This window comes from Miscanthus floridulus, chromosome 10 (assembly GCF_019320115.1).
Source record: "Miscanthus floridulus cultivar M001 chromosome 10, ASM1932011v1, whole genome shotgun sequence".
Lineage (NCBI taxonomy): Eukaryota > Viridiplantae > Streptophyta > Magnoliopsida > Poales > Poaceae > Miscanthus > Miscanthus floridulus.
In genome coordinates, this window is record NC_089589.1 from 40210539 (window position 1) to 40225906 (window position 15368).

General features: G+C 44.3%; 1 protein-coding gene and 1 pseudogene across 6 annotated transcripts in view; both read left to right on the forward strand.

Annotated features, from left to right (window-relative positions):
* LOC136486528 (anthocyanidin 5,3-O-glucosyltransferase-like) overlaps nucleotides 1-15368 on the forward strand; it is a 159618-nt gene that overhangs the window by 3281 nt on the left and 140969 nt on the right. The window contains exon 2 of one of the 6 annotated variants that reach the window (XM_066483439.1): nucleotides 13086-13147. The exons of 3 other annotated variants lie outside the window; for them this stretch is intronic. In XM_066483439.1, coding sequence (XP_066339536.1) covers nucleotides 13086-13132 — 47 coding nt within the window. In that variant the 3' untranslated portion in view covers nucleotides 13133-13147. Of the gene's footprint in view, nucleotides 1-520; nucleotides 576-1092; nucleotides 1246-13085; nucleotides 13148-15368 lie in introns of those variants that run through there. 2 more of the 6 variants (XM_066483438.1, XM_066483440.1) reach the window with 2 other exon arrangements.
* LOC136487189 (anthocyanidin 5,3-O-glucosyltransferase-like) lies at nucleotides 5827-7536 on the forward strand (annotated as a pseudogene).

Sequence of the window (15368 nt, forward strand, 5' to 3'; positions counted from 1 at the left end):
TCGCCCTAGCGCAGTTGCGTCGTAGCCTCGTGGACGCCGGTGTCGAGGGAGTTTGGCGCGGTGGAGTCCAGCGTGGTGGAAACGATGCAGAGGCGACGTCGGAGTCGGTGGGGCTTCCCATCGCTGGCATCACCCTTCTTTAGATCAGATTAGGTTTTCTGTAGGTGGTTACGGTGGCTCCGATCAACCTCGTAGTTAGAGTCGTGATCCCCACATATCTTTTTATAGTGATGTGCGATAGGGGCCCACCAACCATATTAGGGTTGGACGCCCCCGATCAGGGCACAGATCCAAGGGCCCAATAGGCCGTTGGACCTATTGGTGGAGATCAACTAACATTCTCCTCCCTTGATCTCACTACCATCTTTCAATTTTATATCATTTACTTTTGTTCATTCCATTACAGATTAGCGCATAGAGCATGTTTCATCGTCACGGTCAATTGTCGATAGATTTAATAGCTACAACACACCACTCTGTTCTGAAATAGATATTTAACTTTGGGCCTTCTTTTGTCTAGGAATTTTAGGCTTTCCCTTAAACCCATGCTAGCTACATGTTCTCTGAACACATTGGGTGGTAAGCCTTTTGTAAGCGGATCCGCGAGCATCTTTTCGGTACTTATATGCTCAAGACTTATGACATAATCCCGGACTTTATCTTTCATAACATAATACTTTATGTCAATGTATTTGGCAGCACCACTTGACTTATTGTTCTGAGCATACTGTACTGCCGGATTATTATCGCAGTATAACTTAAGTGGTCTATAGATGTCGTCAACCACCTTTAAACCGTGTATGAACTTCTTTAGCCAGTTCACCTGCCCCGTTGCCTCATAACACGCTACAAACTCGACATACATTGTGGACAATGTAGTGACTGTTTGCTTTGAGCTTTTCCATGAAATAGCTCCCTCTGCGAGAGTGAATACATATCCAGACGTGGATTTTCTATCATCTCCCGCACAATCAGAATCTGAATATCCCACTATATGGAGTGAATCAGATCTTCTATATGTCATCATGAGGCTTTTCGTTCCTTGCAAATAACGCAAGACTTTCTTTACTAATTTCCAGTGTTCTATTCCAGGATTGCTCCGGAATCTGCCAAGTAACCCGGTAACAAATGCCAAGTCAGGGCGCGTACATACTTGAGCATATTGTAAGCTTCTAACAACGGAAGCATATGGAACCGTTTTCATTTGATCGATCTCATACTGGTTCCTGGGGCATTGAAAATCCTCATATCTGTCGTCCTTGACTATAGGAGCAGGTGAGGGACTACATTTGTGCATACTGAATTTCTTTAAGATCTTTTCTATGTATGCCTTTTATAACAGTCCTAATACCCCTTTACTTCTATCTCGAAGAATCTCAATCTCTAGAACGAACGAAGTTTCACCAAGATATTTCATATCAAATTTTGAGGACAAAACTTCTTTGTCTCTAGTAGTAGACTGACATCACTAAGTAAGATATCATCCACATACAAGACAAGGAAGATAAACTTCCCATTATTAAACTTTGCATCGACACAATTGTCCTCAACATTCTCTTTAAACCCAAAATTCCTTATTGTCTAATCAAACTTTAAGTACCACTGTCTTGAAGCTTGTTTTAATCCATAAATGGATTTCTTTAGGCGGCATCCCATTCTTTCTTTTCCTTCCATGACAAAACCTTTCGGTTGTGCCATGTAAACATTTTCCTCCAAGTCCCCGTTAAGAAATACCGTCTTTACATCCATCTGATGTAATTCTAAATCGTAATATGCCACTAATGCCATTATGATTCTGAAGGAATCCTTATATGAGACTGGAGAAAAGATCTCATTGTAATCAATCCCTTCTCTTTGCGTAAAGTCTTTTGCCCTAAGTCGCGCTTTATATCTCTCTATATTTCTTTGAGAGTCAAGTTTTGTTTTGTAGACCCATTTACAGCCTACTGTTTTGACTCCTTTAGGAATTATTTCCAAGTCCCAAACTTTATTGGCATTCATAGATTTCATTTCATCTTTCATGGCCTCAAACCACTTTGATGAATGATCACTTCTCATGGCTTCTTCAAATGAGGTGGGATCATCCTCCATTTGAAATTTCTCAGTGTTGTATACTTCATAGTCAGCAGGAATAGCTGATTTTCTAAATCTTTGAGACCTTCTAGGGGCCTTCACATTTGGCACATCTTCTGTTTAAGGCTGTCGTTGCTCCCCCTCATGTGTGGCAATAGGTTCTACAGGATCCTGAAGAACAGGTTCCTCATCGTCATTCATTGTTGCCACAGGCGGAATAACAATAGGTGCTGGCACCACAGTATCTTGCACTGTCGGTGCAGCGACAACAGGTAGTGAGAAAAATGGCTCATGAATCATCGGGGTGGGCGCATACACCCGCTTCTCTTTAAGGACAATTTCTCTAGCTACCCTGCTCTCCTTCATCATTTCATCCTCTAGGAAGACAGCGTGTCTCGTTTCCACAAATTTTGTATGTCTGTCTGTACAGTAGAAACGAAAACCTTTTGATTTTTCTGGGTAGCCAATGAAATGGCAACTTACTATTTTAGGATCTAGCTTCCCAATGTTTGGGTTAAATACTTTAGCCTCAGCAGGACTCCCCCACACACGTAAGTGGTTTAGTGAGGATACTCTTTCCGTCCACAACTCATATAGTGTTTTAGGCACCGACTTACTTAGTACTCTATTGAGAATATGAATGGCGGTTTTTAACGCCTCCATCCATAGGCTCAATGGTAAGGTAGAGTAACTTATCATACTGCGCACCATATCCATCAGGGTACGATTGCGTCTTTCAGCTACTCCATTCTGCTGAGGTTCGCCCGATGTAGAATACTAGGCTACTATGCCATTCTCCAGTAAAAACCTTGCAAAAGATCCAGGAACTTGGCCATATGGGGTATGCTGACCATAGTACTCCCCCCACGGTCAGACCCGACTATCTTAATCTTTAAATTAAGTTGGTTTTCAACTTCTGCCTGAAATATATTAAATTTATCCAATGCTTCTGTTCTTTCTTTGATTGGATAAATACATCCATAACGGGAGTAATCATCTGTGAATGTTATGAATGAATCATAACCATCGACACTTTTTATAGAAAATAGACCACAGATGTCTGTGTGAATAATCTATAAAATTCCTGCGCTTCGTTTGATATCTTTTTTAATTTACTTTACATACTTTCCTTTTTATGCATTCTCTACATTGTTCTAAATCTGAGAGCTCCAATGGAGGAAGAATATCATTCTTAACTGGTCTTTCTATTATATTCTCCCACTCGAAATATGGCCTCAACAACAGTGCCATAATTTCGGCGACGCATCGTGAGCTCTCTTATGCCACCATTTCTAGAGTAACTCTCTGTCACCAGCTGCTTTATCATCTGGGTAGCATGTCTTTGAAGAGCCAGTGAACTGACTCTTTATTCTATCGAGGTACTCGGTGACCGTGTCACACTGTAGGATTGAGCCCACAATTGTAGGGTCAATCGTGTTCTTTATCATAGCCAAATATTTTTTGTTGGCAGTGACCCACTTCCTATGCTCAAGATCATATGACATCTTTTGTGATTCAAAATCCCTCTCTTTAGTTGTCCAAGTGGCATCAGTCTCATTTGTCTCCCTCACCGGTGCCACAGGACCAGTGGGACACGGTGAGGTGACTACCCAGTTCACCTCAGCCAAGATGAAGGCCAGGTCAAACTTTTTCTGAACATAAAAAAACAACAATTGCATGCCTTGATTTCAACGTTGGTCAAAATTAAAACATACAACGGTTCTTATACACTAATTCTACATCACTGTTGGACAGAAATAGAATTAATGCATAAAATCATTAAAATTTACAACTGTTCTTATACAATAATTCTACATCACCGTTGGGTAGAAATAGAATTAATGCATAAAATCATTAGAATTTACAACTATTCTTATACACTAATTCTACATCACCGTTGGGCAGAAATAGAATTAATGCATAAATCATTAAAATTACGATATTGTTATTAACAACGTTGGTCAGAAAATAACAACATCATAATCATGTCAAAATCTTTTTTTTCTCCAATTAAATATCACGTTGGTTCAAAATAACTGGAGAATTAATAATTTCTTTTGCAGCTATGTCAAAATCTCATCATAAATAACATCATAATATTGCCATTAATCAACGTTGGTCAGAATAATAACAATATTATATTCAATTAAAAACATATCCATTTTTAAAATTAAATTCTCCCATTGGTTTGAATTTAATAATGAAAATAGCATCTTTAAATTTCGTAGCAGAAAAATAATTCAATTTAATGAATTTTTGCCCACAGGACAAATCTCTTTTCTATTTTCTTTAGGCCATTAATCAATTTCCAGGAAATAAACATTTACTGAAAAAAGAAAAAAGGAAAACTGATTCATTTCAGCACTGTTCCTTCGGCCTAGACGGCAAAACGGCCCGGCCCACTTCTCTGCGCGCGCACTGCCCGCACCCAGGCCGCAACCTGGGCTTGGGCCGACAAAGCCATGCGGCACGCTCGCCCGCCTGGGCCGCGAGTCGGCCTGATCAATCTGAGTCGTCGGATCGCATCCGACGGTCGCCCGGCCGTCTCGCCCAAACAAAAAAAAAGGCTCAGCCAGCCGCGTCGGCCGGAACCCTTACTCCCTTCTACTCCTCCCCTTCTCTCTCTCAGTCGCCCGAGCGAGAGTGAGCATGAGCGAGCAGACGACTCGGCCCCCTCGTCGGCGAGCGCGCTCCCCAGCGGGTGAGCGTGCCGCCGTCGAGTGGCCTGGCTGTAGCGCCCCTTTGGCTAGAGCTCGGCGAGTAGCGCCCCTGGCTCGACCTTCTTTTCCCCGCGCGCCGGTGAGGCAATAGCGATGCGCAGCGGCGAGGTAGGCCTCCCCTTCCCCTTCTTCCCCTTCGGATTTGCGTCTTCTTCTCGGTTGAGTCCGATTGGGATGGCGATTCGTTCTAGGGTTACAATCTTGGGTTAGGGTTTCACTGTGTATCATCCCCGTGGAGTCTTTCGGGTTTTAGGATTCGGCTTTGATTCTCTTCTAGGCCGAATCCCTCTTCTTTTGTCCTTTCCTTCACCCAGTTAGGGTTAGGGTAAGGGAATCGTTAGGATTAGGATTAACCCGATTTGTTTCTATAGATCCAGTTCATCTTTTTCATTTGATTTCTTTTCTTTTCTATTTGTACCGAATCGCTCTCTTCCCCTTCCTCGTCGTGAGTTAGGGTTAGGGTTCGGTTGAACCCGATTCGGTTTTTCTCTCGGTTTTGATTCAAGATCTTCGAGATAAGCCCCTTCCCCTCTTCCCTTTCTTCTCTTTGGATCTTCTTTCTTTTCTTTTTAGAGTTGAATCGATTTGGGTTTGGGGTTAGGGTTAGGGTTTGACTCACTGGAGTCACTATTCTTCTTCCCCAGTGAGTGCTTTGTTGGTCAGGGTTCGGCTTCGCGTGCCGAGACCTCTTTCTCTCCTCTTCTCAGATCTGAACTGGGTCACTTCTTTTCTTGCCGTGCGCCGACGAAGACGGCGGTGTGGCACCTTTCCCCGCGCGGTGGCGGTGGTAACCGGGAGTTCAGTGACGTCCGCCACCCCCGGTCTCTTTTCAATTTTCTTTTACCCGGTTAGGGTTAGGGTTTCAATCCGAAACGGATCGAACCCTTCTTTCTTTGATTTCTTTTCAATGCTTTACCCCATACTAGATCTACACACTGGCAACCTGGCTCTGGTACCATTGTCGGAAACAATAGTACCTCTAAACCGTAGATCGGGGTAAGCATGTTACTTAGGGTTCCTCTAGTTCGTCCTGATGCAGTTGCGCCGCAGCCTCGTGGACGCCGGTGTCGAGGGAGCTCGGCGCGGTGGAGTCTTGCGTGGTGGAGACGATGCAGAGGCGACGGCGGAGTCGGTGCAGCTTCCCGTCGCTTTCAGCACCCTTCTTTGGATCGGATTAGGTTTTCTGTAGGTGGTTACGGCGGCTCCGGTCAACCTCGTAGTTAGAGCCGTGATCCCTACATATCTTTTTATAGTGCTGTGCGATTAGAGCCTACCAATTACATTAGAGTTGAGCGCCCCCAATCAGGACATAGAAGAACCCAATATATTTATCGGTAGAGATCAACTAACGTCTCCTTCCATCTCCTCCAACCGGCAACCGCCCGTTCCCGCGACGAGGCCGACCCCGACGCCGACCCCTTAACCACGCTCATCGCCGACCTCCGCGCCACCAACCCCACGCTCCTCACGTTCGTGAGGTCCCTCCCGTCCGTGAAGGCGCTCGTCCTCGACTTCTTCTGCGGGTGCGCGCTCGACGCGGCCGCGGAGCTCGGACTCCCGGCCCACCTGTTCTTCAGATCCGGCGCGTCCCCGCTTGCTGCCTATCTGCACATCCCGGTCATGCGGTCATTCGGGGACATGGGGCGCTCGTTGCTGCACTTCCCCGGGGTGCACCCAGTTCCTGTCTCGGACGTGCCTGAAGTCCTTCTCGGTCCTCACAACGAGCAGTACAAGGCAACCATTTCTCTCTTCGAGCAGCTGCCCAGAGCGAAGGGCATACTAGCCAACACGTTCGAGTGGTTGGAACCCCGCGCCGTGAGGGCAATCGAGGAGGGCAGCCCCCGCCCCGGCGAGCCAGTGCCGAGGCTGTTCTGCGTCGGCCTGTTAGTGGGCGAGGAGAGGGGAGGAGACGGGAAGCACGAGTACTTGACGTGGCTGGACGCGCGGCCGGCGGGGAGCGTGGTCTTCCTCTGCTTCGGGAGCGCTAGCTCGGTGCCGGCAGAGCAGCTGAGGGAGATCGCGGTGGGGCTGGAGAGGAGCGGGCACGCGTTCCTCTGGGCCGTGCGCGCGCCAGTCGCGCCCGACGCCGACTCGACGAAGCGGTTCGAGGGCCGGGGCGAGGCGGCGCTGGAGGCGCTGCTCCCGGACGGGTTCCTTGACAGGACGCGCGGGCGCGGGCTGGTGGTGCCGAAGTGGGCGGCGCAGGTGGAGGTGCTGCGGCACCCGGCCACCGGAGCGTTCGTGACCCACTGCGGAGGAACTCGACGCTGGAGGCGGTCACGGCGGGCGTGCCCATGGTGTGCTGGCCGATGTACGCGGAGCAGCGGCTGAACAAGGTGTTCGTCGCGGAGGGGATGAAGCTCGGGGTGGTGATGGAGGGTTACGACGATGCCATGGTGAAGGCGGAGGAGGTGGAGGCCAAGGTCAGGCTGGTCATGGAGTCCCAGCAGGGAAAGGAGCTCAGGGACAGGGTGGCGGTGGCGAAGGATGAGGCCGCCGCCGCGCTGGAGACCACCGGATCGTCAAAGGCAGCGTTAGTTGACTTAATCAACAACCTGGAAATTTCGACGCACCAGTGAACCTATGAACCTATCAGACACGCACACAGAGCAGAGTTTTACTCTGACACGATTTCTTCGTTTCTCTTTCTCGTGTTTCCTAAGCAGTTGGAATGTGCTGTTCTTTTAGCTACAGAGATGGATTGTGCTTAAGCTAATCTTGACGTTTTGGCGTGATGACCAACTCCAAGAGATATCCTAAATGATTCTTCTTAGTTCCTAAATCTTTTCGATATTTGGCCATTGGGGCTAAATAAGCTCCAAACTGTTTCACAAAGAGAAGCCATGGGTATCCCAAATCCGGCAAGCTCGCCTCTTTATTCTTTGTTGGTCGGTTTCTGGACTGATAAGCCCGCCTGATGCTGGTTTTTTATGAGAGAAAAATACTATACCATGACTGATAAAACCTGACGAAAACTAACAAGCGAACAGCCTGATACACTTGTGGATGGCTCCATGGTCTCCTTTTGGAATGATCTGTGGTCTGATTCAGTTATTTCAGTGGAGTATCCTAGACTGCACTCATTCGCGAAAGGCAATTCCATCTCGGTGCAGAACTTGATGTTAGAGCAAGACTTTGGCCCTCGTTCGGCTTACCTTAAATCCAGCTTGTTCGGCTTCTTTTTTCAGCTAGAATAGTATTTTTCTCTCACAATATTTTAGCCAGAACAGTGTTTTTCAGCCAATTTCAGCCAAGATTCAGCAAGCCAAACGGGGCCTTTGGATGGCATCTTTATTTTGCCGCTGTCTACTCAAGCTCATGATGAGTTGCTGCTCCTCCAGAGCTACTTGGAGGACATCGAGTATGATAAAGTGTTGCTGACTCCTGGTCACCAGTTTGGGGAGCTAAATACACTTCTCGGTGCTTTTACGCTCATGTTTTCAGCGGTGTGGAAGCTCACCCGTTCTACAAAGTACTCTGGAAATCAAGTTGCACGCCCAGGATCAAGTTTTTTGTGTTGAATGTGAAGACAAATGAACAGAGATTTTGGTAACAACTGTTGATTTCATTGATCTCTTAGATATATATACAGAGTGAAAATATGTCTGTTTACACGGAGAGGCACAGCCGACTGCCCAAAGGACATGCCCCTTCGGGTGGCATCCTAACGCTAACACGTTAACTACTAACCCTCTCTCTAAGTGCATATCCTTTCTTGTGGATGAGATCACACGGTGAGGAGACGCCTGTTCACCAGTGAAGAGGCAGGCGTTGATTCACAGCACTCCCCCTTGATCGAATTCTTCTTGAGATCAATACAACTGTAGTTTGGATTAATCGAAAAACCCTGTGAGAAAAATCTAAGGAATATGTATGTATAGATATGCCATAAAAACTCCTTTAAACCTTATAGGAGAATAGGAAGAAAAAAACATATGTGAGTGTGATTTAAATAAACCACTATGTCATTGGTATCCAATTAAAAACCCTAGTGGGAAAAAATATTGTAGATACGACATATAGATTACTCCCCTAAAAACCTTCTAAGGAAAAAAAAAATATGCGGAGCAATATAAAGAGATATGTCGCTAAAACTCCTGTAAAAATCCAGTGGAAAAATTAGGAGAAAATATGACGACGTATTATTGGTATTGCCTCTAGGATAACTCATATGAAAAACCTTTTCAGGGAAAAACCATGGATGAGTTGTGAGGGCAATATGTGTCTTTGATATTTTCCACGAAAACCCCGGTGGGGAAAATAGAAAATATGACACATGCTTATGTTAATATTACCTCATTAAAAACTTTAACAAGAAACCTTGTGAGTAAAATTTGTGAAAGAAAATAGTATAATATGATGCTGGTACATGTCAACATTTAGGAGATGTCTCTCCTTGATTCGGGCAAATCTCGAAGTCGCCGCATACCAATTCCATGTACCAATTTTTGAAACACAGAGGTTGGTAATGACTTAGTAAATAGGTCAGCGAGATTATCACATGACTTGATTTGCAAGATGTTTATTTCCCCGCTTTCTTGTAATTCATGGGGATAAAACAGTTTAGGAACAATATGCTTAGTGATATTGCTCTTTATGTAACATGTTTGCATCTGTGTAACACAAGCGGAATTATCTTCATAGATAATTGTAGGTGATTCAATTGAACCAATACCACATGACTGTTGTATGTGGTTAATCATTCTGTGAAGCCATATACATTCTCATGATGCCTCGTATAGAGCAATAATTTGAGAATGATTAGTAGAGGTCGTTGTCAGAGTCTGCTTAGAAGACTTTCATAAAATAGCTATACCTCCATGTAGGAATACAAATTATGTTTGGGATTTTCCGTTACGAGGATCAGATAAGTAACCAGCATCAGTATAACCAATCATACTAGGATCATGATTTTTCTTGAAGAATAAACCAAGATCCTTTATGCCATTAAGGTATCTGAGGATACACTTCGGTCCCGTCCAATGATGGTGAGTTGGGTCCGCACTATGCCTAGCCAGTAAGTTCACTGTAAATGTGATATAGCTGTGCAATTTGCAAGATACATAAGTGCGCCAATGACACTGAGATATGGGATTTCTGGTCCCAACATCTTTTCTCCAATATCCCGTGGTCTAAAAGGATCTTTCCCTACTTCTAAGGAACAAACAACCATCGAAGTTTTATTAGGGTATGATTTATCCATATTGAATTTCTCTAATATTTTTTGGATATAGGCTGATTGATGCACTAAAATTCCTAAAGGACGGTGCTCAAGTTGTAAGCCTAGACAATATTTGGTCTTACCCAAATCCTTTATCTCGAATTCCCTCTGTAGATGTTTGCGTGCTTCTTCTATATCCTTTGGGTTGCCAATGATATTTAAATCATCAACATATACGGATATAATGCAAAATCCCGTTCGAGATTTCTTAATGAAAACATGTGGGCAATCATCATTGTTAGTGTATCCTTTCTTTAGAAGGAATTCACTCAGTCGGTTGTACCACATTCGTCCTGACTGCTTCAAGCCATATAATGACTTTTGTAGTTTTACATAATACATGTTGCGATTTGTGCTTGGATTCGGAATTTGGATTCCATCGGGAACCTTCATGTATATGTCCAAATCAAGTGACCCATATAGATGTGATGTCACCACATCCATCAACTGCATAGATGGATGATTTTGAACTGCCAATGATATTAAGTATCGGAAAGTAATTCCACTCATTACTGGAGAATAGGTTTCATTGTAATCAATGCCGGGTCTCTACGTGAACTCTTGTGCTACTAGCCTCGCTTTATATCTCACCACCTCATTGTTCTCATTCCTGTTTCCGAACGAAAACCAATTTAAAGCCTACAGGGAAGACTTTGGAAGGTGTAGGTATTGCAGATGTGAATACCCCTCTTCTAGTAAGCGAGGCTATCTTAGCTTGAATTGCTTCTTTCCATTGAGCCCAGTCCGATCGCTTTTTGCACTCTACCATGGTCTTGGGATCTGGATCATTGAGAAAGATTTCTGCAATTGCTGCGGAGAAGTACATGTCGACAACAGTAGTCTTATGATCGTATGATTCTCCTAGAATCTATGTAATTGATGGAAATTTCTTTCACCCCATTATTTGACTCAACATTTCCCAAAACTATGGAGTCAGGGTGTTCCGATATCCTAGGATCAGAATTTGGATGCACAATTGATTCAGGTTGTGGATTTGGTCCTGATGTTGGATTTTTATCCACTACTAGGGTGTCTACCAACTTGAGGTTAGGCTTGGAGTTACTAATTTGGAGGATTTAGCCCTCGATATCCTAGGATGCTTACTTGTAGCATTATCCTTAGGAGTGGCCGTACTTCTCCCCCTCTTCTTTAGAAGTGGGAGTTGAATGGTTTTTATTGGTACCTCCACTCTTTCGGGCGCATTGCGAGTAGGATAAGAGGATTTAGTGACACCCTTATAATCAGTAAATGCTTCTGGCAGGTTATTTGTAATATGTTGCAAGTTTATGATTTTCTAAACTTGTTGTTCAGTCTCTAGAGTATGTGGATCTGAGGGGGGAATGCCTTGGGCATTCTAGATGATTTCCTGGCATTCGTTTTGGCACTTGAAGTCTCCCCTGATGCCGGAAAATGGTCCTCATTAAATATACAGTCAGCATATCGAGCCGTGAATAAGTCCCCTGTAAGAGGCTCGAGGTATTTGATAATCGATGGAGATTGATATCCCACATAGATACCAAGTTTCCTATGTGGGCCCATAGAGGTACGCTTAGGTAGTGAGATCGGTACGTATACAGCGCCACTGAATTTTTGCAGATGCGGAATATTTGGCATATTCCCACAGTACTAATTGCAATGGGGAGACTGCGTGATATGCATGTTGGTCGCAATTGAATTAAGTCAAGCAGCGTGTAAGACTAGCATGACCCCAACATAAAGTTGGTAGGTTGCAATTTTGTAATAACGGTCTTGTACAATGAGTTTAATTCTCTTAATAAGAGATTCTGCTAAACCATTTTGTGTATGGACATATGGGACAGAGTGCTGAACTTGAATTCCTAAAGCCATACAATAATCATTGAAAGCCTTTGAGGAAAATTCAGCAGCATTGTCCATTCGAATTGATTGAATTTGATGTTCAGGATTATGTGCTCTAAGTCTAATAACTTGAGCAATAATTTTTACAAATGCATTGTTACGTGTGGATAAAAGACATACATGAGACCATCTCGTAGATGCATCTATTAGAACCATGAAATACCTGAATGGTCCAGACATTGGTTGTATGGGGCCACAAAGATCTCCTTGAATGCGTTCGAGAAATTTTAGTGGCTCATTTTGGATCTTAACGGGTGATGGCCGAACGATCAATTTCCCTATAGCGCATGAAGTGCACATAAAATCTGAAGATTTGGGGAATTTAGCAGTATTTAACTCATGACCATTAGAATTGCTTGATAATTTTTCGCATCATCCCTATACCTAGGATGGCCAAGGCAGTTCATGCCAAGTTTTGAATGAGTCAACATTATGAAAAAATTACCTTGTACACAACATGCGGTACGGGTTTGATGTATGTGTAGTACAATCTGGACAGAAAAAGAGGGAATTTTTCAACAATTCATTTGCCATATCCGCTATTTTTAGTAACAAGGAGAATTTCCTCATTATTGTCATCACATGGGTTTCTATATGAAAACCATTTTGATGATATCTCTATAACTTAACAAGGTACGCTTTGAATCGGGATACAATAATGCATCATCAATTGTAATTTGGGTACCCATGGGGAGTACAATAGTGGCACGACCAGAGCCAACTATTGTAGCATTGCGCCCGGCGATTGTCAAAACATTTCCTTGTCTTTTTGTAAGAGTTTGGAAATACTTTGTTTCTCTAAGTATAGAATTAGTGGTACCACTGTCCACTAGGCATAATTCCTCCTCCATCAGATTGACCCCAGTAGAAACTATATATAAATAAAGAATTTGATATGAAACTCTTTGATGATATATAAAATACATACTTTATTTATTGAATATCAAATGTGCACAATACATTTATTGGATATCCAACCTAAAAGTGATGACGTTATTAACTATTTACAACACATAGAACATAAGTTGTGCTTATTATTACAATCACTAGGACATAAAGACATTAGAATCTAAGAGATTGGGAGCCTAATCAAAAGTCTCCAAATATGTCATTGGATGCATATTACACGATCATATTCCCTGTATCAACAAGATCCTTGCCTCCTCATATGTTGTTGTTGCTTGGTTCCACAGGAACTTGTTGCGAACAACCAGCCTCTTCCCTGATGGTGTCAGGTTGAAGATTGAAATGGGCTTCATACTTCTATCCTGGTGCAGCTCGTTCGCGGACCCATAGACTTTAAGTAGAGATCAACAAGATGACTTGGGGTATGACATTTCTTTGTAGTATGGGATAATGTGTTGAATGTGAATGTAAATGAACAGAGATTTTGGGAACAACTGTTGCTTTCATTGATCTCTTAGATATATATACAGAGTGAAAAGGTGTCTGTTTACACGGAGAGGCAACTGTTCATAGGAACAGTCGACTGCCCAAAGGACATGACCCTTCAGGGTGGCATCCTAACGCTAACACATTAACTACTAACCCTCTCTCTAACTGCATATCCTTTCTTGTGGATGAGATCACACGGTGAGGAGACGCCTGTTCACTAGTGAAGAGGCATGCGTTGATTCACAACATTTTGCATGGTTGATACTTGTGGATAGATTAAACACAAAGACCATGCTTCGAAGAAGCAAAATTAACATTCAGGATGATGCACTTTGTGTCCTATGTGACACCAGCCTGGAGGAGGATACTGATCTCTTATTCTTTGAATGCCCATTTGCTGCACAGTGTTGGAACTCCATCAACTTCTCCTAGGATACCAGTCTGCCAATGCCAGGGCATTTGGCTACAGCGAGCAATGCACATAATCTGAAGTTCACAGAAGCTTCCCTCATTGCAGCCTAGAAGCTTTAGAAACTTTGCAACGACAAGGTCTTCCAGAGGAGAGACCCTACCATTGCGAATTTGGCTTGCTAATTTCAAAAACTAGTGTATCCTACAATCTGTTAGATTTAAGGAGGATCTTAGATCATACTTCTGCTTTTGGTTAGATGCCTTTAGTTAATCAAGGTCTGTAACTCTCTGGACTTTTTGTTTAAATATAAATTAAAATCTCACTGTGGGGATCTCCCCCACAGTCTTTTGGGTAAAAAAAACTATTTGAAGTAGGGGAGTTAAGCACATTAATTGTAAGAGTTCTTCCCAGAATGGTGACCTTAACCCCAAAAAAATACGGGGAGGCTAGCACCCGGACATCCAGACGCCTATGCCTGCTCTATCCCATCCGCTCAGATTCGCGTGCCTCCTGCGCCAGCCCCATTTCAGTGTGCGCACGCGGGACCGCCCCACACCGTTCGAATGACTCGCCCCCATGCTCGGCTCAATCCTCACGTGTGGATGCGTCGGGCGCCGATCACTTCCACCACTGTCGGACTTGTAAGGAAAATGGACCCTAAGCCCATTTACTTTGGATTTTGGTGTTTGATGACCAACACAACCAAATTGGACTAATGAATTTACAAGTAATTGCTTTGTAGTACAATAGGGTGCAAGACGTGACTTGGACGAAGGCGACACGATGATCCCACGATCAACACCATAAGCAAGACCCTAGAAGCATAAGAGAAGACCCAAGATATCAAGCAAAGTCCAAGCACGAAGATGGGAACCAAGCCGGACGCAAGATCGCAAAGAAACGAGCTCGGTAGAGGTGACCGGATGTGGCCCTATGAGGACCGGACACGTTTGATCAGTTGCTCGGCAACGGTAGGAGTCAGTAGCTGTGACTGAACGCTGAGCGAAGCAGTGACCGGAAGCACCGATGATACTGTTCTTCGTCACGGCAATGTTTTCAGCGTGACCGGACGCAGCGGCACTAGATGACCGAACGCACAAAGTGTAGCGTCCGATCATGTCTAGAGAGGTTCCAGAGCGGTGGAATTGTGACCGGACGCGTCCGGTCGATGATCACCGGACTCGGCAATGCGTTCAATCTCTACGCGCGCGCTCAACAGTCGGGACGACCGGACACATCCGGTCAGGACGACAGCAGCGTCCGGTCAGTAGTAGAAAGTTGAGTTTCGCCCGCAATGGCTACTTTCTCTATGGGGCTTATAAATAGACCCCCAATTGGCCATTTGAGATGTGGAGAGCTGAGGAAACATATTAAGGGTGTTTATACACCATTTTAGTGATCTCCACTTGCATAGTGCTTAGTGATACATTTGGTGATTAGCGTAGGTGCTTTACGAAGTGCTTAGGTTAGTTAGACCACCGCTTATGCGCTTGCTCTAGGTTTAGACCTAGTGTTTAGTGAGGTTTGCACACCTCGTACCACTCGGTGCTTGTGCGCACCATTGTTGTACATCAAAGGGGCTTGTAGTCTTGTGAGATCACACCAACCGCGTTTGTAGTGTGGCCTGCCACCATGTACCGAAGGGAACTAAGGCCCGCGGCTGATTCAG